Genomic DNA, 22,432 nt, shown 5'->3' with positions numbered 1-22,432 from the left:
ACCAACTCTGGCATTATAGAACCCTCACTTCATTTGTATTTCAAGAAAGGGTTACTAAGAAACATGATCTCTAAATTTATGATCTCAAAACTGGAGAAAAATGTAACTCAGAACTGTAGTGAATTGAGTAGATAGATTGGAAAGTTATTGAAAAAAAGTACTAATAGTTAAATGACAGGCATTACTATCATAATGGTTTTGTAATGATCTCTCCAATATGGTTCTGATATAGAAGGATATTTTTGACAAAAAAGATTTCTAAACTCTAAACGTCAACTAAAATTTTCCAACCAGGAATGTGATTACAAGTGATATTTGCTTTGTGGTTGGCAAAACAAGACTTTGAAATATAAATATCTCAATCTTTCCCTTAAAACAGGAAGATTTTCTTTTTGTAGGTGGATAAGTGGTTTCCAGCACAAGCTAAGTTTCAGTTTACGTCTTTGCATAATAATGGACAGAAACACCTTTCAGAAGAATGTTACACAGCCTCTCTGATGTAATTTTAGATGTTTTCAAAGGAGACTTAAAATATTCTTCACTCTAGCATAATTTATAAAAGAAGGTGACTCTTCTAGTTGAACTAAGTGATTAATTTTCTTTTGGCATTGGTAATAAAATTGAAATAGTTACACTATTTGAGTAGAGGATCCTGTTACCTTCAGAACTTCAGGAAAACAAAACAGATTTTTTTTTTGTATTTTATTTTGTTCACGTATCTACAGTGTTGTCGATAATGTAATTTCCCTACCTTCCCCCCCCCCTTTAGATATTCGAATACCATTGATGTGGAAAGGCTCTGATCACTTCAGCAATAAAGAAAGTATGTAAGTTGTAATGTACTGTAATGATAAGCTATTGCTTATGCCTTTAAATTCTAAACTGCATGTTGTAGTCCAAGCTCATTTCAAGCCATTCTTTGGCCTTTCTATAAATCCATTTTAACTGCACTTGCTGCATATTAGCTCTTACCTTGAAGTTGGTGATTGTAGTAAACTGAAGTAGTTCAAAGTCCTGTGGTTCTGTGTATTTGAACTCTAGTCTCTAGAAAGTTGTCCTAAAGAGAAATTCCAGAGGAAGAAACAGAAAAATGTTATTACTAACTGGATAGCTGAGAAAATCATAATTAAACATATTATTCTACCTCTTCTCCACACATGAGAGAGTATATTCAGGCTGTTTCCAGTGAAAAATATAAATGAAAGTTGTCTGGTGGTACTGAGTGGATTATTGGATAGTCTTAAAGTACATGCGTTTTGCTGTGTCATGGAGATTAACCCTAAATCTGTTCCAGCTGTCACCTGGCATTGATTTCACTTTGCTTTTCAATAGGGTCAGAGGGGCTAAGCATAGCAAAATAGTCTAATCCTATATAGTACATTAATAAAATGATACAGGCTTTGGATCACATATACTTATTTTTTGCTTAAAATCAGTGATATTTAAAAATTACCTTTTTACTAATATTTCTGCAGTTAGTGCATACTGCTGCTGGGTATCAAGTTGAGCAAAGTAGGTGTTTTTTCCCTCTGCAAATGTTATTCTACCATACTACAGCTTTGATAGTTCAAGTATCATAACGTAATATAAAATTTACAATAATAAATATTTTAGGGCGATTCTTTAGGAATTCATGTTACCATCTCTTCTACTTTATTTACAGGAAAAATTAATATTGTGATTTGTAATATAATTAATAAAACATTTCTTTGTTCTTCCCAGATTCACAGCGCTATGCAGTGTTTTGTCTGTTCAGAATGGGAGCTGAGATTTTCGATACAGAAGTGGCTATTGTGGATACAGCAATAACAGATATCTGTTTTGAGAATGTAACCATATTGTGAGTATAATTTATTTGCTTTCAATAAAGTACAAATATTCCTGTTTTCTTTTGAAAGTGGATATGATTAGGTAAGGTTCATTATGCTTTCCTGTGGGGAAAGTTACCAGTAGAGGTCCTGTTGATTTCAGGGCATGGTGGACCTTTTCCTCTGGAAAGCTGCTTTTTTTACATGCATAATAATGATGTTCATAGATATGTCACTTCAACTGTATTCTTTTCCTTTGTGCTATTTGAAAGCATTTTTCTGTGAATAAAGAAATAATCTTTTAAGTTAAGGACAGAATTAAATTAATAATTAAAACTGAAAGCATTATAGAAGCACACTTCAGTCACAAACATTGCATCCAGTGTTTTAAGTGTTATTCCATTTTGCAGGCTACTGTCTCTTCTCTGGTTCCCCGTAAGTCCCATCTCTCTTAAAACCAGACATTATTTTTTCCACCTCATGTTCTGCTACATCTATATGAGCTTGTGCTATGCCACAATCCTAATAGTTGAATATTAAACAGGAGATTATTCACTTGTCTGTAAAGGTAACCTGGTAACCTGGAAAAGAGTAGAAAGGTGTGCTCATATTTTTTTTTTTGTTGTTGTTGTTGCTTTATGACTTTTTAAGAGAGTCTTGAGAAGCTCATAGCTATTTCTTTCCAACTTTGTTTTTCACATTAACAGTTCAGATTGTCTCCCATGGAAGACCAACAGGAGAGCTAGAACCACTCAAAGCATTAAATCAAGGTCCTGAAAACTAAAGTGTTGAAAGGGGGGGGGGGTTGAATCAGACTTTAAACTCCTTTAAGCACCTATTCAAGTTAAAATTAGGGGAAAAGATTTAAATCTGCTTCTTGAAAGATATGAGAATTGACCATTATAATTTTCTGTGAAATACTGTAGCAAAAGCAGAAAAGGCACTCAAACTTCCCTTGTATGTTGAAAGATAAAGAAAGGCTTTTGATAAAAGCCTGTGAAATAATTTCCTTATGGGCATATGTGTAATGGCATTTTGTACCTGAAAGATGAGATTAGGTTTTTGGGTTTGAAGACTAAGCTTGAACATAAGAATTGGTAGAACTGAAAACCAGAGAAAGCATAGGCTATGGGCAGAAGAAGCCAACAGAAGGTAGTTACGTTATGAATGAAATTTTGGTGTTGAGTGAGATAGGATTTTTGCAGTAATGTGATAAGAGGAGTGGAGATGACTGTGATATCTTTTAAAAAGTCTGATTTGGGACCCAGGCATGAACAGGTTTTCAATTGTATGATTTTTTTTGCATAACAGTAGAGGCCAGATTTAAGTGTGTTTGAATATCTTCCCTGTGTATTTCCATAACGTGGGGTTTTTTCAGTTTTTAAATCTAAACATTGAATTTCCTGTTTGTAATTGTTTATGGTTTAATTATAACATGCATCTTATGACTTCAGTACTAAGTTACTGCTGTGTACTCCTGTCTCTAATTCTGTTTTAAAGTATGTTTTTGCCTGAATCTGATGGGATTCTTTGCCTTGATTAGCAATATATGTTATTAAATAACATATATACACTGTAGCAGCATCCCTTGGCTGTATACTCAGTTAATAAATGCCCTGAATTTTTTCTCCATCTCCCTTTAGTGATGGCGCAGGACCAGATTTTCAGGTGAAGGTTGAAATATACAGTTGCTGTACAGAGGAGTCTTTATATGTAACAAACACTCCAAAGAAACTAGCAAAGAAACTTAAAACATCCATCAGCAAAGCTACTGGGAAGAAACTGAAAGCTGCACTGGAAGAAGACAGCCCTGAATCCCTTTTGCTCACTGACCCAGTCATCCAGTAAGTCGTAAATACGGATATTCTGTTTTATCTTTTTGTCTTTTTTCCCCAGAAATAGGCCAAAGATATTGTCAATATTTGGGAAGTTGTGAAGAAAATGATTATTTCTGTACTTGCCCTAGTGAAATAAAATTTGCATTTCAAATAGGAAATGAGAAAGTAGGTGTGAATTCCAACCATGCAGCTCAGCCTTGGGGCCTGGTTCTGATCTTTAAACATATGAGTAGACTTTATCTTTTTGCTGTACAGCTGCTAAATCCACTTTTGTTCACAAAAGTAATACTTTAACTAAATGTTAAGGAAGCTTGTGTGATCAGTCCGTGTCCCTCTGTCCATCTACTTTTCCTTCTCCTCTTTTCCTATCCCTCCTTCCCCCATGTTACTTTCAAACTTAGCTTAGCCCATTCTGTGCAATCTGGACAGCAAGGTAGACGTGTCAAAAAGTTACAGGTTTTTGTGAGATAAAATAGCATGATGGGAAGACAGGAGAAACCTTTTGTTTACCCTCTGCCCTGATGAAGCTGACAGAGTTGTTTGTTGTGCTGAGAGTGCGTGCTGTACGCACAGGGGCCATTCTACCTGCTGGCTTTTCAGTGCAATTGTGAACTGCCTAAAGCATTTCATGGTTCCTAGCCACTTACCAGGAGTTTCCTTAATTGACTTGGGCACAGAACATTCTTAAATGACTTACTGGTTTTCAGTGTTTGTAGAAATCAGTACTTTTCCCAGTAATTCTCCTATGTTTCCTTTTAAAAGTAATTATGATCTTTTGTGCATTTTTAATAACGTTAACAAGTTAACTAGTATTTCCTAGCCACTTTTATTTTATTGTGATTTAAGCAGAAAGTGCCTAAATTGTAAATACTAATAATGTTAAATTTTGTTTAGAAGATAATTGTTACAAAGAATCACTTTCTTTTGTGGCTGGTCAGTGGGGATGTAATATCAAATTCTTGCCAATTATTGAGTATAGTTTTAGTCTTGCTCCATAAATCTATTTGCTTGTTTATAAAAGGAAACATTAAAGCGTATTCCATCTTTGTCAAACTGATATTACTATCTTGGCTTTCCTTAAAAAATATACATCCAAGAGATCTTATCCACAGAGCAAAGCAAATTTTATCACTAACTTTCCAATGTGTTCCACCTAATGACAATGTATGTTTCAATATGCATCCTCTCATGTGAATTAGCTTTTCACAAGCTCCAGTTGAGCAATTATACAACATTACAAGATATATTTTGCTTCATATATAACCACTAGCTTATTTGCTAGCTGTATTTACTTGAATATAGATTTATATTTGTTTTTAAGGAAAAAACATCAGTAGAGAATCTAAGTAGTGTAGTTGTCTTCTCCTGTGGGTTTGGTTTTGGTTTGGGGGATGTAATTTATTGTATTTTTCTTTCCTCCATCTTGATGTCTGATGCTGCTTCTAGTGTACATCGCTCACAGTGACTGTTACTTCTTAACAGGGTTGAATGAATAATGATGTGTTTAATGATGGCTTTGCTAGGTGATTACAAAAAAAGATTCTTGGAAAGAAATGTGTTATTACAGGCCTGAAATGAGTTGTCAATACTAGATAGTTTCCTGTTGAGATTTATATTAGTAAGATCTTGGTATGTAGCCCTTAGAGAGAGGGAGAGATTGTATCTCTCAGGTATTCTCAGAGCATTTTACCTGTCTAAAGTTCATCAGGTAAAATAAAAACAAACAAAAATGAGAATTTTCCTCACATGAATATGTTTTCTTTACATTTTGTTTGTGCAGGCCTGTTTAGAGCACACATGGGATGAAGTTCCTTTTCCAAAACTCTGTGATCCTTCTGTGTCCAACTTCTTGGCTTAGAAGTGTCCATGTTTAGTGAGGAAGCCGTCAGCCTTGCAACTTCTTGCAAAAGCTTAATGACAAAGTGTTTTGAGTGGTTGTTTAGATTTATTAACTTCAGTTATACTGATGCTCTTGTCTTAATCATCTTTCTGTAAATATTGCTCTTTGCATTTTTATGTAGCCTTTTACCCACTTTAATTTTCTATTCCATCAATTTTACATCTTTATTTCTTACTTTTTACATTTGTTGTAGAAGAAGAATATGTTTAGTCCAAATATACTATTGAATTCCAGCACAAATATGTTTCCCTTTGGAGAAGTCATCTGAGAGTCTCCTTGGGGCACATGCTTATTCACTTGCAGAGCTGCTCTACATATGGCCTTGCTGGTATTGCCTTTTATGAATCATCCTCCCATTGGGCTGGAGGCATGGCTTCAGTGTCCTATTTTTGAATTGGAAAAATCATTGCAATCTGTTGCTAGATGTACATAGTCCAATCTAATTGCATAATTTTTCTAGTTGGGCTCTTTTTCAGTGTCTGAGGATTATATTTGTTTTACCTTTCATTATTTAAGGCTTTATTGAAGGGTGAGCATGTTAGACTTTTGACTTGCAAGTTCCTTACTCTACATATCTGGATGAGTGAACTAAGACTGTGATGTCTAATATTGGGATTAATCTTCAGAAACAAGTCTGGGAATTTGAAATGTATTAATTCATGTGACCTCAGGGTAACATAGTGACACCTTCCCATGCCAGTGTCTGGTGGCAACTTTGGTGCCTCCATCTCTTGGTCGGTGAACAGATTTAACAAGGAGCCTTAGCCACGGATGTGCTGTGGATATGAGCTGAAGTTTTTCAAAAGTAAAATTATTACATGGAAGAATACTATAGAAATAAAAAGAACTGTATGAGATGCAGCAGGCAGATTATTTTATTACATGTAAAGAAACTGCCATTTAAGGCAGTCAATTAATTCTATTAAATGTATAGGCAAAACAGTCAACAATCTTCATTAGCCTGTTAAATTTGAAAAAAGCTACAGATAAAACTTTCTGAAATTATATTGAAATTGGCTGAAAGGAATGACTGTTATGTTTTAGAAAGAAAATGTTACTTTGAAGCATATTTTAAAAGTGAAGTAGCAGGGTTTTTTTTGGCAAAGTTGTGTGGCAATTAGTCATACTTTAGAAACAAAGTAACTTGAAAATCAGCAAAAAGTTTTATATGTGAGAAGTAACTAAATTTTTTGTATAGTTTCAATACAGTAGTTATATAGTGCTTAATTGGATGGCAAAATATCAGTTGAGAATTTTTTGTTGATGCAGTTTTTGTTTAGATTGCGCTCTTGGAATGTTTTATAACAGTGGCCCTATACTCAGAGTGTTATGTCATATTTAACTTTCTCATTATTCCCTTGAAATAGATATGTAATAGACTTCAGTGCTAATAATCTTTTTATCTCCCCCTTTTTCATTAGGCTTAGGTAGGCATCTGCCTTGCCTCTTTGCTTAGCCAGAGCTTTTAAAATATATATTCCAACTCTGCTATTGCAAAAAAAAATTTTTTTTGAAAAATATTACTACAGAAAATATTTTTTGTGAAGTGTACTATCTTCTTGTCTTTTACACCACTAAATTGTATTATGCTGGACTGAAGATATTTTAAGGATATGATGTTAGATCTATTAGGGAGAGTATGAGTGATACTAAATGGTTTGGTTTTTTGTGAACTTAGTTTAAACTGCCATTAGCCAGGTGGAATATTTACTGCATTGCTGGACTATAAATCTGTCACTCTACCTGAAGAGTATTTGGGGGAAAAACATTAAACATGCACCAAATTTATGCTAGTTTATTCCAGGAATTGCATTCCACATGCACTGTGCTGAATTGTAAATATATGGGTTTTTTTCCCCCTTCCTCTAGGCAAAATCCAAAACAAAGATATAACATTCTGAAGTCTGTAAGCACAATAACTGAAAGAGTCCCTTTATGCTACAAAACTCTGTATTACTGCACAGGTTTCTTTCTGCATACAAAGAATTAAACTATTAGATACTAATTTAAAAAACATATATTGTATGTATTGCAACTGTTATATAGTCTACAAAGTTGAAGCGAAAGAGTGGGGCAACATGGAGGAGCAGCATAAATATTTTTAGCTTTTAGCCTGTGTTTTCAAATAAAATAAGGTTTGTGTGATCAGTCTTTCTACTGGCTATAATAATTCTTGAATTTATTTAGGGATAGAAGCTGCACAGCTTTTAAAAGTTACTTGATGTCTGATTAAAGGGGGAGAGGTGCTTTTGGCATCCTCAGGGAGCAGATAGCTTGGAAAGCACAGCCCTTGTCCCTGGGTTAGGCTGCAGTGGGAAGACAACAGCTGGCTCGTCGCCAGTGAGCTCCAGTCTGGCTGGTTGCCACCCGCGATGCTGCCTCCCCACTGGCATCCAAGAGCAGCGGACATGGGAAGAGCTAAGGATACTGAGCTGACGGGGCCAAACACTGCTGAACTTGACAGAGGGGCCTGGAAATGATGGGAGGGAGCTGGAGGCATGCAGAAGGTGGAGGGAGGAGATAAGGATATAAGAAGCAGCTGAACATACTGTGGAACAGTTCTGGTCCACAAGGAGAGATGGAGATAGAGGAGTTCTGTGGGAAGAGGTTGGAAGAAGGCAATCTGTGGTCATGGACAGGCTCTGCCCTGCATCTCCACATTCCCCCGATGTGTTATCTCAGGCATGTCTAGACTCCCTTTAACTGCCTGAGGAGTGCAAACATTTTAAACATGCCTTTTCTTTCATGTTTAGTGGAGCAAAATACAGTTTGTTGGCATATGCCACTTTGGGGCTGGAGAGTGCTGAGGACAATTTCAGGACCCACAGCCTTGTCATTACAGGAAATGGTAAGAACATATGGTATCTATTTTTGCATTTCTCTCTTGTAAACTAAAGAGCTTAAGGAGGTTATTTTTCTTGATACTTAATATAGAACAACTTTAATAAAATGTTTAACTACTCTCAAATAGGGAGCTGTACACAGCTGAATAAACTAAAGTTGAGTTGTTAAGTTTCAAGTCCAGGTGAAAACTTGAATTCATTTGGTAGTTTCTTCTCTCATTTGCATCTCAGTCCTATGTCAGGCATAGCTATATACAAATTATTTTCTCTTCCTCAGAAGCAAGAAGTGTGTCAAAGGGAAGGGAACCTCTTTCCTGTGCAGTCAGAACGAAAGTAGAAAAATGGCTTTAACTCAGCTAGGCTGTTTCCGGCCCAGATTTCACGCTGGACATAAGCATGTGTGCTTGCTGTTCACCTCTGCTCCTGGATTTTAGCTTTGGGACAGTAGAGGTTGCTAGTAGCAGCACTACACCTAAATGCTAACCTGGGGACTATGACTATGCTGCAACTGAGTGCTATGTTTTAAGCAGCAAGTGTACAGTTTTTGGCTACTTAATCCATCATTTTCTTAAAGGACAGCCCCTCCAATGACCCTTTCTTCCCTCCTTTCCCCTACTTCAATTATTAATTTAACACACGAAACTTCATATTTTACTGTAGCTTCTGGGAACTTTTACATAGGCAAGTTTGGCCCCAAAGAGAATTTCAGTCTTAGCACTTCATATTCTGAGTAAGTAAAAGTTTGAATTTATGGGACATTTGTTTCTTAAAGCCTTTCTTCATCAGTATTTTAGACTTTTTCTTCAAATTCCTTTTTCTGTCATTAATTTACAAAACCTGCTCTGGCGAGAAATGATATATCTGAGTATTTTGGTTCATTATAGACACTTCTGAAACATGACTAATGTCAGAATCATGTTATTGGAACATTGTATTACCTGCTTCTAATTACAGAAGAGAGAGCCTATTATATAGGAGAGCTGAGCGAGGAGAATTATTGCTATTTATAAGAAGCTCCTTGAAATTCTAGATGTTCTTCTAGTGCAGAACAAGTAGATACAAGTTCTGAGCCTTAATAAAACAGGCAGGAGCTAAGTACTCATGTGTAAATGTAGCTGTATGCCATAATGGCATGGGCCCATCCTACTAGATGGGATGGCCAGTATACTCATCTTTCAAAATGTTTCTAGCTGCGAAATGAGATTTAAAACTATATGTTACATAAGAACAAATTGTTCTTGCAGAAAGATATCTCTGTTTTTACTTGGATTTTTTTTTTTTTTAGAACTTCTGATGGTATAAAGAAAAAAGTAAATACTGAGGACTAAAAATCAGTTTTAGTATAAGTCAATATTATGAGGTCTCTTTCTTTAAATGTAAAGAAGCATTCTTTACATTTATGACCTTCTGATTCTAAAAATGGGTGTAGAAAATTAAACTGTAATTTTCTGAGAAATATTCGGACTAAATGTTCCCTATATATTCCCTATTCTTTACCTCTAGAGGAATCGTCTTTTTGGCTCCCCTTGTATGGAAACATGTGTTGCCGTTTAGTGGCTCAGCCATCCTGTGTGGCTATGGATGTGATGGCAGGGTTTCTTAACCAGCAGGTAAAAAGACCTTATTTTTGTTTATATTTTCATCTGTTAATAGCTGTCACTGTGAGTCGATTGTTATAGTATTTGCCTTTTCCTGAAATGCTTTCTTGAGAACAGGTATTTGTTGCCTGTTCTACCTAGAGGTAGCAGTGGGGGAAGTCTATTTCTCTGCTGCCATTTGGAAGCAGTGACTTCCGTGGCTGAGAGCAAAGAAATGTATGTTGCCTTGATGTGCGTATCAATAAAGTTATTTAGGCTGTTAGATAAAGGTCAACCATGGCTGTCATTTCAGAAGCAGTTTAGGCAGGTACTTCACAGCAGCAAGTGGGCTCTCATCCTTGTGCAGCCGTCTCATTGTGCTGGCACAAGAGCTCATATCACAGCGTAGTGAATCTGACTAGGGGACTGTGCCACATTTAAATGCATTCCTCCAAAAATGATTAATCTGAACTCAGTTTACTTCTCTGTTTTGGTTTATCGTACAGCTAGGCAAATAAGAAGGGGATAGCTAAGGGCCAGAGGGGCCGGGTCAGTTATCAGGAGTTTAAACTGGTCATGAAATTACAATGCATTGATGAAAATTGTTCAGAGAATTCGAGAAAGTGAAAATTCCAGATAAATGTTTCTGTTGAATGTCTGAACTGTGTATGTCACTTCCAAAGTTAGGTACTCTTTTTATTTCTTGTGTAATTACTGTAGTTAATAAAGGTGACTTCTTTCTTGTGGTAGACACCAATAGAAAGTGATTTCTGTTTGTCTGTCGAAACCAGGAAATCCTGTACTCTGAGTGTCATACAAAAAAAAAAAAAAACCCCAAAAAATGCTCTGCGAAAACTGTAAAACACCAAAAGACATTTTGAGTATTAGTAACATTGCAGAACATTTCAGAGCTACTGACTTCAGTCTTTTTTTCAGGAGAGCTCAGTGTGGTTGGTTTTGATCATACAGACTGATCTGTGGATACCTTGTATATCTTGGTCTTAAATCGATTCAAGTATGCGTGTATGTGGCTGGAGTGTTTTTTGTTTTTGTTTTTCTTTTGGTGGTGTGTGTGTGTTTGTTGTTGTAATATGTGATCCGAGTTGATATTTAGCTGGTTTATGTTCAGCAGTTTCTGACTGCTTCTTCCCTTTAGCAAATGATGGGAAGTGTGACTAACTGGAGGAGACTGTATTGCATACTAAGAGGCGGCAAACTCTTTTGCTATTACTCACCAGAAGAAATTGAGGCTAAACTGGAGCCAGCATTGACAGTTTCCATCAACAAGGTAAAACAGACTCTATTTTTTTTTTGGGGGGGGGGGAGTAGGGTGGTTGAATTTTTTGCTTGTTTTTAAGATGTACCTAGATTTATTCAGGCTCCAAGCTGCTGGTACGCAGAATGTTTTATAGGTAGCATGTGGGTGGGATATGCCTCAGTGAAATTTGTGCTCACTGAATTTTTTAACAGGGGTATTACATTTTTTAGCTGAGGATGAAAGTTCTTTCTATTGCACCAGACCAATTTACATAGAGGAAAAAAGAAGGATGTTTTTCTTTAGAAAGCGATAATGTCTTATGTGACTGTTCTGTGAGAGAGGCTTTGGAAATTTATTACTTAGTCTTTTAGCAGGGCTCTGGTAGACTTCGATCTTCGGCAAAGCAGAATTTTAACAAAAGCTCTTTTTGTTGATGCATGTTATTTGGTCACAGTCTAATTAGAAGAAGAGCTAGAAAGTTGTTCAAAATATTCTACTGCCTTAGAATAAAATGCTTTTCTTAATACTGGTTTTGTATAGGGCACAACAAAATGGGAAGTTCTGTTCTTTAGGATGACATTATTATTGCTTTCAATACCTTGTTTGGTAAAGTCCAGATTTAAAACATCGTGTTTCTTTAGCCAAATAATAAAATTTTAGGTATTCAATTTTAGATATTTAACTATTCAACTTGGAAATGCTATTGGAAAGACTTTCTAGAAGGGAGAGCATTAGGGTGAACAAATGCTTTCAAAGAATGTTTTTGGTGCAGTCATCAAGAGTTAATATCACATGAGGATGAGCAGAGGAATTTAATATTATTTGCAATTGACCTAGCTAGATCTATCATACGTAAGTAAAGAGACACATTTGGAAACTGTGTTAAGCACAGCTTGATCTGGATTCTGATGCGGTACTTCCGTGAACGCTTGATGCCACACTAATTTTGAAAGAAGCATTCCTGCCCTCCAGTCGCTCATTCTAGCTGCTGTGCTGCTTTATGCCATGATGTGCATTAGGGCAGCTGACTGATGAATTGGACTAGGGAATTGATGTGGATTAAAATTAGCTTATCTAGGGGAAAGAGGAGAGTTGGATTTCAGCTATGGTTCCCTGTAATAAATTATCTTATCCAATTCACTACACGGCTACAAAAATGCTTGTGTGGTTTAAAGAAGGAGATGGGGTAGGACTGAGAATTCATAAAAATGTAAAATAACAAAAGAACAACTTCTTAAAACAGCAATATTGGCTTTTAGGGGTTTTAAAGTTTGTGAAAAATTATAATTGGATTCCTATCTACACTAAGACATATATAAACTAAATCTTTTAACCGGGGATAACAATGTGGCCTGTTTTTGTTAGGACTTTATTTTCAAGTGTTAAATGTTTTCAGTTACTTTTTCAGTCGCTTTCAGTCACTTTTAATTGCAGTAGTCTGTCTTTGTCGTACATCTACTTGTTTTCCAGTAGTTCACAGTATCAGTTGGAAAATGATAAACTTCGGTAAAATACAGAGTGACTAAATCTATATTTTAAGAAGTGACAGAAATATTTTTAAATATTATCTGCAGGGCTACCTTCTAGTCTTTCCTTGGAGGTCAGTGTTTTGGTTTATATCCTTGTTTTGTTTTTCTCTTCCTTTTAAAATCAACATATTCTACTGAAGTGTTTTGTTCCTCCAAGTTACCAATACATTTACAGTCTAAAATCCAGCTTAATAAGCTTTTACTAGGAGAAGGTCCGTATTTGCAGAGTAGTCATCCTTCAAGGTAACATGAATAAGGTATATAAATCACATACCTTATACTATTTTATGAAAACGTCAGCTGTATATATATGCTGGAGAATAACTATGAATCATAATTAATACCATATTTGGATACCTTACTACTACAGGAGTTTCTCTCAAAAATAATTTAACATCAGTAGATATTTTTGATTTTTTTTGAAAAAGATCAGATTAAATGAAGCAAACTAACCATGTGGGTTTATCTACTACATGTTGTTACAGAAACATTAATTTCAAAATCGAAGTTGAGATTTAACATCAATTCTAGACATTCTAACTAAAATCTCTCCTAGCTGCATATGTGGCATTTTTATTTGTAAGGTGAATCTGATTCTTAACATGTGATTGAAAGATACTTTGTGAAAAGTAATGAAATCATCTAGATTTATGATAAACTATCTGGAATATGTGCACACTGATGGACTTACTTCCCTCCCCTTTGAATCATTTGACAGAAGTGACCATTAGGACTATCAAAGCCATTACTTCAGATGAATTTACTGCTATTGCTGTTGAGCAAGAACGTCTGTGGCTTTGCAGTTCCTATTTTGCAAGTGTTACTATTGTTGTTCCAACTAATTGTGTTTGTAATACATCATATTGCACAACTAAATAGGAAAAGATGAACAGTATTTTCTGCAGCAAATGGCTGGAATTCTATCTGCACAAGAAATATTCCTTATGAACCAGTTCCTAAAATTTCAGTTTTTTTCTTTGATTTGAAATGAAAAATAACCTGCACATGATAGTTCAGCAACACGGTGTGCATGCCGGTGGTTGACATTAGGAGCCAATCATCTGGAGGGCCCTGCAGAGTACTCACATGAATGTTGGTGCTTTAAAAGTCCTAAAAAGCATTTGGTTTGTTTCCTCATGGGATGGGCAAGTAGTAGGTGTTTTACTGGAAGTTCTGTTATGGTATCTTTGATTTTTGCTGTGTTGCTGAAAACTCCCTGTTTGACTAGGCCTTGAGGCCAGCCCTAGGAAGGGGCAGAGTTGCTCCTTCACATCCATTCTGACTACTGCATAGTGTGTGAACGTAGATGTTCCCTATGCAGATGGTAGTAGATACCATTTCTTTAACAAGGAGTATTGTATCCACGATCTTTACAAGGATTCTTGAAGAAACATGGGATATTATGATTGCTACGTGAAAGTGAGCCTTGTCTGAAATGGAAGAGAGACAATGTCCACCCAACTTTGTAACAGGAGTGGACTCCAGTCAGTATGAGCCTGGAGCAAAGGTGAGCGTGCCATGGCCAAAACAGATTGATCCAAGCATGAGGCAGTGCAGAGTGGGACCGTAGATCCAAGACTTTGCTGCAGAAAGGAGAAAAGGGGCACGCAAACACTGAAAAGAGCTGCGTCTATGAAAATGAAGTCATTCCTGTACTAGGGACAGTTCCCTTGCTTGTAGTAAGTTGTGTGACTATGAGCTCCTCTTGGGTAAGAGCCCTTCATAGATGATGCTTTGCATGTCCAGAGGGCCAGGCTTTGACTGGTGGCCGCCTGCTCGTGCTTACCAGGGACTGCTGTCCGCTCGAGCCTGGGTGCAGCGTGAGGGAGCACAGGCGCGTGTCCATAAATACATTTCTGTTGGACCCTGCTTCACAGGGGCTCGTTCCCCCGAGTTTACTCTATTACCAGGTGCCTCCTGCTTTCTTCTCCGCAACCTCCTTTCATTCACAGTGTGTCAGGGAAATCCACCACTGGTGAGAGCAGCTCCGAGTATATTCATGCTCTATATCCCACCAGCTGGCTTAGCAAACCTTCACACGTGAAAAATATATTGGAAAAGCACAGATTAGTTAAATGCTTCCAAGTATCTCTATTATCTATTGTCACATTGTTCAATTTAGTTCTGCAATTGCTTGAAAGAGATTGTGGATTTGGGCAGGGGAAGCAGATATATCCAGATCCCACGTGGCAGACCTTGTAACACAAATGCTTAAACTGAGTGGTTATGAAACTATGCTTTATGGCTCCCCAACGCTCCGCAGAATGCTGGCTGCTCACGTAACGCCGTCTCTTTCTCCTGGCTTTTAGCTGTTGCATTACACTGAAGACAGCTAAAATGACATAGCAACCCTAATATTGTTCTTCCAGATTATACTTACCACATTATACTTGCCATCCAGTTGCCACATGGACCTTGCATTAATACAAGTTCACAAAGCAGCGCAGATGAAAGGAGGAAATGTCCACAGCTAATCTGGTGGATTCAGTTTTATTATTATGTTTATTATGTTAATGTTTGAAACATGCAATTTTAAATTTAACCGTATTTCCCTACTTTTGCCTAAAACAAATTTCATGGAAATTGTTGACATTACAGCAAACCCCAGCACAACAACAGAGTATATTTTGTTTTCAATGCTGTTCTCTTTATTTCTTGGCTTTTTTTGGGGTACTAAAATCGTAAGTGAAATTTGTTATATATTATTTGGTTTGTTTAATCTTAAAATAGATGCACAGACCTGAACTTTAGACTATTCAGCATTTGTCCTAAGAAGTGTAATTTGTGTTGATGTCTTGAAATGATTTAAAAAAAAAAAAAAAAAAAAAAAAAAAAGGCACTCTGCTCCTCAGTTTGTCAGAATTGGCTTAGCAGGAAAGTGCTGAACCTCAGCAATGTTTTTTTTTTTTTTTTCCTTCTGTTAATTCAGCTTAACAGATAACCTTTCCAGAGGAGTGCTGTCAGGCAAAGAGAATTTTTTATTTGGGGGCAAAGGTAGAGAGGAAGGTTCCTATTTATATTGTTCTTAAAAATATCATTTCCCTTTTCATGCTTACCCCCCCCCACCCTTTTTTTTTCCATATAGGATGTAACACTGCCTTCAGCCTACTGTTTAAGAAGATTATAAACAGTAGAGAAAACTGCAATCAATTGACTGTTCTGGTCTTTGCAATAGCTGTAGCAGAGTAGATTCAGTTCTCTCTGACAGGTTACACACTATTATAACATGGTACCTTAAGATACTTTACTTTTAATGAAACCAGGCTTGTAGTGTAATTCATCCAAGCTTGGTAAATTCATCACCCCATTACTGTAATGGCATCTTGTATCACTCGTTAAATATTCAAGTGTCAGGTATAGATTGTGGCTTGAGGATTTATCTCCTTTGAATAACAACATATTTGTGGGATAAAACCTGCAGCAAACATCATTAAACAAACTTCTGTGTATGGTATACTTGAAGTTCTTACCTGTCAAATGTTAATCTATTTGATTTAATTTTTTGCTGGTATCTATGGTTACCTGAGTTAATGGGATATAGAGCACTTATGGATGAATTACTTCATGTCCTATTTTTAGACAGAAGAATTTAAATGAGCATATCCATCAGATATGCTACAAGCAGCTGTTAGTATTTCAAGCGGTTACCTCAGTAATGCATTTAAAATCTGGGGAATGTTCTGCAAAATGATTTTTGGTTTTCTATCAGAACTAGGCTTATCCCCATGGGATCCAACGTATAAACTTAATTTCTGTAGGTGTGTAGTTGACATCTGCAGATGTTTGGTATTTGGTTGAATTGAGTTGTGTAAAAAGGAACATGGTTGGTATGTCTCCACTGCATTTTGAGGAGCACTTGGAGGCCTCTCCTGAGTCAGATTCCCCGTCCCTCCAGGCAGGAAGTACTCCACCCGTCAAGCCCGTTACTTGGTCAGTCAGTTTGAAATGCAGATGCAAAGATGCTTTAGGGGGCTCTGCTTTTACTTTTGTAAATAGATTATGTTACTCATTTTCATTTCACTCTCAGCATTGTAATAAAGAGCAGTGTTATCTAGCTTTGTTCAACTGCACTTGTAAAACTACTAAAACCATTCAGTATCTTTTTTTTCCATTCAATTAGAAAGAACTTTGTATTATAGTGCTATTTCATATTTAATAATTCCACTATAGAGAAACCAAATACTATAAAAATACCACTGGATCCAATCTAGATGGTAAAATTAGTTGAACCACTCACCTGAATAGGAAAACTCTTGGATGAACCGTACTACTGCTGCATAATTTGAGGACCTTCTTCATCTTAGCTGAAGAAATTTCATTTATTTATATTTGTCATGTGTGTGTGTGTGTGTGTATTTGTTTGTATGTATCTCTCTATAAATAAGACAAACCCAAAATGTTTATTTTGAAGTAACAAATAGACTTTTTGCTATTACACTGAAGTGTTATTTTCATGTTGGGAATTTGTCCTAGTAGAAATTTATGGGAACTACTAAAAATGCTCCTTTAAATGTGGACAAGGTAAGCTTCTTTATAAAAATTCTTGTCATGGCAGCATTAACAAAATGCCTTGATTGATGGAAACGAACGTAAAAAAGTTTAGACTATATCTGAAAAAATTCACTCACAGAAGTATGATAGTAGACCTAAATAATACGTATAAAAATGTGATTGAGCAGATTAAGATTTCAGAGAAAAGCAGCTGCTTGCTGTTATTTTAGATTACTTGCCAAACTATTCTGAAGAAAGATGAACTGCGTAAGGTGAATTAGTGAAGGCAAGAGAAAAGGAACCATAAAATGTAGTCTAGAACATGTAACTATAGTGCAGTAACTCTGTTCAGTTCCCTTGTTTTCCATATATTAGTTAATTTTTAACCCTGACTTTAGGGATGTGGGTTGTTTTTTTGGAAACTAACCTAGATTAGAGAAACAGCAAAATGATGCCTCTGTTTTTGCTGTTGCTGGCCATATGGTGATATGAACACAGAGGTGAAGCGGTAACTCATAACCACAGCCTGTCATCATTCCTAGGAAACTAGGATTCGAGCTGTGGATACGGACTCCAAGGGAAGAACTAACAACTTTTCTGTTATCAACCCTCTGTCTGGAGAGGCTGTGACTCAACTTTTTGCTACTGACAGTAGGGAAGAACTTCGTAAGTGGATGGAGGCTTTCTGGCAGCACTTCTATGATCTCAGTAAGTAAGCAAGCAGCTCTGGCATCATGCCCTGCAAGTGTGGGAGGTTATGTAACATCAAAGGAAACTCTGAACAATTTGAATTGCAATTGCCTCGTAATCCTTTGTTTGCAATCATGAGAAAAAATGTTCTTTGGGGTATTACTGAGCGATGATCTGAGCCACTGGAAGGCAAATATTTGACTAAACCAACCACATGTTCAGTTTCTAGCTTTGTAGAAAATCAGAAGCAGAATAGGACCACCTGTTCTCACAAGATCTTGACCTGTTCAAGCAATGTTCCACATTTTTTCTTTTTCAAAACATCCCTTCAATCCTTCCCAACCTTCCTCCTCAGTAGGAAGAGTCCACCTCTGCTTATGCATCCTACCAGGGCTGTGTTGGTTTGTGAGGTTCTACAAGCATGAAACCTTTGGGCATGGGGGCATTACTGGAAAGAGAGGATGCCGGATTCCTGCGTGACCTCTTTAAGAGTTATCTGGGGCCCTGGCAAACAAGAAGGTTCAGTCAGCTCTTGCAAACGGGCCCATGGATGTAGGATCTCCTTGCTCAGCAGCATTATGGATGAATTAAATTTTAACAATTACAACAGGGATTACCTGATTCTGTTGGTAATTCCAGGATTTTGGTACCCCTGGCCACAGGGGAATACTCCCACCTAGCCACACTACAATCCCGTCATGCAAATGCCCTCAGCTTACTTGAAGCTGGTAAAAGTAGTAGCTGAGGCTTTATGACACAAGGTGGGATGATAAACTGAAACACTCATCCCCTGTCTTGCTTCCCCCTTTTCACCATTCTTACATGAGATAAATTCATGTTAGTTTAAGACAGCAAAATGGTAGTGAAGCAGCATGCTGCATCGCTTGTTTAACCCCCCCCCGCAAATATTATATGAACTATATTGAGAAACTAATTTATCTTTGTCTTCCGATATTCTAGTAGTTTGACTCAGGTTTATTAAGATCAAAGAACAACTGTCAGTTACTGCACCATCATTGACAGAGTACAGCTGATGCCCGATAGTCATTTTCAACAGGTCAGAAAAAGAGCAACCAGGTCAATTCATGAAATACGAGGCTTTAATCAGAGGCCACATGAATAAAATCAGTGAACTGAGGCTGTGGAAACTGGGTACTTTGTATTTCTTCTTCTTTTAACTCTGAGTTATAATGAGAAGAGGTTCTATCAATTAAAAAAAATACATCCAGCAAAACTAGGACATCCTCTTTAAATTAGCTGTGGAGTGGGGTAAAAGTATTACTTTTTATTCATTATACATAGAATATCCATGGATTTTTTGAGACATTTTCCTTAGGTGCAGAATAAAAATGGGTCACTTGGCATTTAAATGCCTTTTTTCTTCAGTGATTCTAAAATTCTCTTAAAATTCATGCACTGTGAAAACTTGGGAGTGACAGGAATGAATGAAGTAATTTCACTGTGTCTTAACGTCAAAATTTATTAATGGGAAAAGAGATTTCCTTGTCCTTTAACAGAGAGATACGTGTTACCCTCTATTAAAGACAGCATTATTTCTTTACTGTAACAGATGTGTACCACTGAGCTTGCTGTGTATTGGGAGTTCATCCCCCGATAACTTTATGAAGCTTCCTCACCTTAAATTACCACTTTAATTCTTTTTCTGATGAATTTGTACTGAGTTTGGGGATTTGAAAGCAAATTATGATATTCACTCTCTGTAGTACAATACTACTACTAAGATGCTTAAAGATAACTTACGACCCTTGTGCTTAAAAATTAGAATGAGTTCAGAATTGAAGATAGAGTACTTCCTGAGCATTTGTACTGAAAAAAATAAATGCTTACTGTTAGCACTGCTTTGCAGAGTTTCCTGACACAGCCTAACAACTTCAGGTTTTTTTCAGGCCGAAGTGTTTAAGTTCCAATCATTGTTCTCTATCCTCTCTCAGGCCAGTGGAAACATTGTTGTGAAAAACTTATGAAAATTGAGATTATGTCACCACGGAAACCACCTTTGTTCTTGACAAAAGAGGCGACCTCCGTCTATCATGATATGAGTAAGTGGGATTTGTCTTTTCAAGCTGCAGGGTAACAGAAATAACATTGTCTGTATTCAGATGGCTTCTGGTGTTGATGCTGAAACAGAGATTTTCAAGGGCAATTCAGACAATGAAAGAGCAATAGAACTGCATACCAAGGAGTTCACATTAAATCTGCATTTGTAATAGCAGAAGTAACAAACGTGTTTTTATACCCTGAACCAAAAGAATCTGCAATCTGAACTGTAGTTAGGGAGCCCTGAACACATTCAAAAAAGCTGTCATTAGAAATAAAACACTCACCCTGAGTAGTATAAAGCTCAGGGAATGCAAGGTCGAACAGTCCAGTCTTCCAACTAATAATGTCTTTAACTAGTTGCATGGAATTATTTGCTGGTTTTAAAGTTACATAAAGGCTTACCCAATATCTTACCAAATTGTCTGATCTTCAGCAACATTGTTGAAAACATGCTCAGAGAGTCTATCTAGCATGAATTTGAGACTCCTACTTTTGCAGAGTGAAATGCTATGCAGCAGCAGGATTATTTTAATAGTTTCATTACAGAAATAATATTTATGGACTAGAAAAGTAGGTCACTTTGTTTTAATGGATCCAATGTAGTATTGGCTGAACGATACTGTACAGGTATAAATGCCTGACTACTTGCTGCCTGAAACTGGAGTTGTAAAGATGCTCAAAATGCCAAGGGGGGCATCCAGTTACAGTGCATCAGAGCACTGAACAGTCAAAAAAGTCCTGTCTGAGCTATGAATGTAGAGCGCAGAGGCAGCAAATCAACTATACAAAAATTCTTGGAAGGCAGTATGAAATGTACCATAATTCTGCTCATACTTAAACGTGTCAGTGAGGAACAGAACAAAAATTCTGTTTCATTCTTAATCTTTTTTTTTTCCATTTATTTCTAATATTCATAGGGGAAAAAGCCCAGTATTTACACATTTAAAAATCTGTCAAACATCACTAGCATATGGCCTGCAATAGGAAAGATGCTGCTGCTGTTTTAAGGGTTAGCACTACTGCTATACACATGGAAAACAAGAGAAAGAAACAGAGTAAGGCAATCTTAAAGCACACAAAGAAAAAAAAAATGTAGAACTGTCCCATTCTCTGCTAGCTGGAGGCTGAAGAGCATTTGGTCAGATTTTTGCACTGGCCTGCTGTGAAATGAAGCCTTCGAAGTACTGTACAACAAAATATTATCTAAAATAATGTATATAGCTTTTCTAGTAGTACATTATTTCTTTTCTACTTGGAATGAAATACCAGTGCCTATCCTCATGCCTCAATGCCAGCTGTCATGAAAACAGTTGACTGTCACCTCAGTTTTCTCTATGCAAGCGTGTATGATTTTTTCCATTTTTTCCACTCTTAATACCAGTCCAACCTTTATGCTACATAGTTAACAGAATTTTGTATTCAGAACAGCAAGAATTAAACAGGTGGGAGAAAAATTACTGGTAGCATTTAAGTTGTTTAATTTCTGTCTCTTAAAATTACAGGCATTGATTCTCCAGTGAAACATGAGGGCTTAGCTGATATCATACAAAGGAAAATCGGAGAGAGCGACAGCAAGTTCCAGCTTGGCCAACAAATGGAGTCTGCATCTTCCTTATGGGCCTCGCTCTTTGACGGATCTCATGAGATTGTAGTTCAGAAGAACGTGCATCCAGGCGCAAGAAGTGAGACTGTAAGTCCCAATGACGGCCGCGGAAAGAAAAGAAGAGCTCCGCCTCCACCATCGGATACATCACCGTACTCTGCAAAAGCACAGGCGAACACAGAGCAACTGGGCAAGAAGTCTGGCAGCACATGTGTGAGTTCTTTTGATTCAAAGTTACCTACCATACTGCAACAGAGACCCATTGCTGCTCCTCACAAGCTTGGTCCTTGTAGAAAGAGCAGTTTAACTGACCATAGAAATTCCATTTCACTAGTTACCAAGACAGAGTCTGAAACTAAACTGGTACCAGCCCCTAGACAAAAATCCATCAAAGAAATGCTGGACCCTAGATCTTGGTTGCAGCCATAGACCTAACAGCTAGCTACGAAGAGTCCCTGGAACTTTCTCAGTCTTAGACTGTAACTCCCAAGGAGTAAAAGTAGATTTTAGCATATAGCTTGTATGGAGGCTAAAGCTTCCTTCTTTTAACCAGGGCATTACTACTAGCTGTAGTTTCAGTTGTACTTGTTATTGCTAACAAAATGCACTGGTAACAGCGGGGTAGGGGTACGGCAGTATGAATAACTAGCTGAAGTAAGCGAACACAGTAGCTCAGTATTTTGTCCTTGCCAAACTGGCAGCAGTCAACTGCCTCTATCCATGCACCAGAGTTACGGCTGTTGCCTTCTCGCCTGTCCCCCTGCCTCTCCCATACGCAGCTGCTCAGACTAGTTAAATTGGGAATTTCAAAAACATGCAGCACAGATCTTGCAA

The 22,432-nt window shown here is 37.0% G+C and overlaps 1 protein-coding gene across 1 annotated transcript in view; it reads left to right on the top strand.

Moving 5' to 3' along the window:
* Positions 1–22,027, top strand: part of RTKN2 (rhotekin 2) — a 31,324-nt gene extending 9,297 nt beyond the window's left edge. The window contains exons 4-12 of the mRNA XM_062580466.1: positions 770–823; positions 1,723–1,840; positions 3,452–3,652; positions 8,300–8,394; positions 9,893–9,999; positions 11,123–11,254; positions 17,787–17,952; positions 19,887–19,994; positions 21,498–22,027. Of these exons, the coding sequence (XP_062436450.1) occupies positions 770–823; positions 1,723–1,840; positions 3,452–3,652; positions 8,300–8,394; positions 9,893–9,999; positions 11,123–11,254; positions 17,787–17,952; positions 19,887–19,994; positions 21,498–22,027 (1,511 nt within the window). The remainder of the gene's footprint in view (positions 1–769; positions 824–1,722; positions 1,841–3,451; positions 3,653–8,299; positions 8,395–9,892; positions 10,000–11,122; positions 11,255–17,786; positions 17,953–19,886; positions 19,995–21,497) is intronic.
* The last annotated feature ends 405 nt before the right edge of the window (positions 22,028–22,432 follow it).

The sequence above is a fragment of the Rhea pennata genome, chromosome 7 (genome assembly GCF_028389875.1).
Source record: "Rhea pennata isolate bPtePen1 chromosome 7, bPtePen1.pri, whole genome shotgun sequence".
NCBI classification, from domain to species: Eukaryota; Metazoa; Chordata; class Aves; order Rheiformes; family Rheidae; genus Rhea; species Rhea pennata.
The sequence above is the reverse complement of the archived record's forward strand: the minus strand, read 5'-3'. Positions and strand labels throughout refer to the sequence as shown.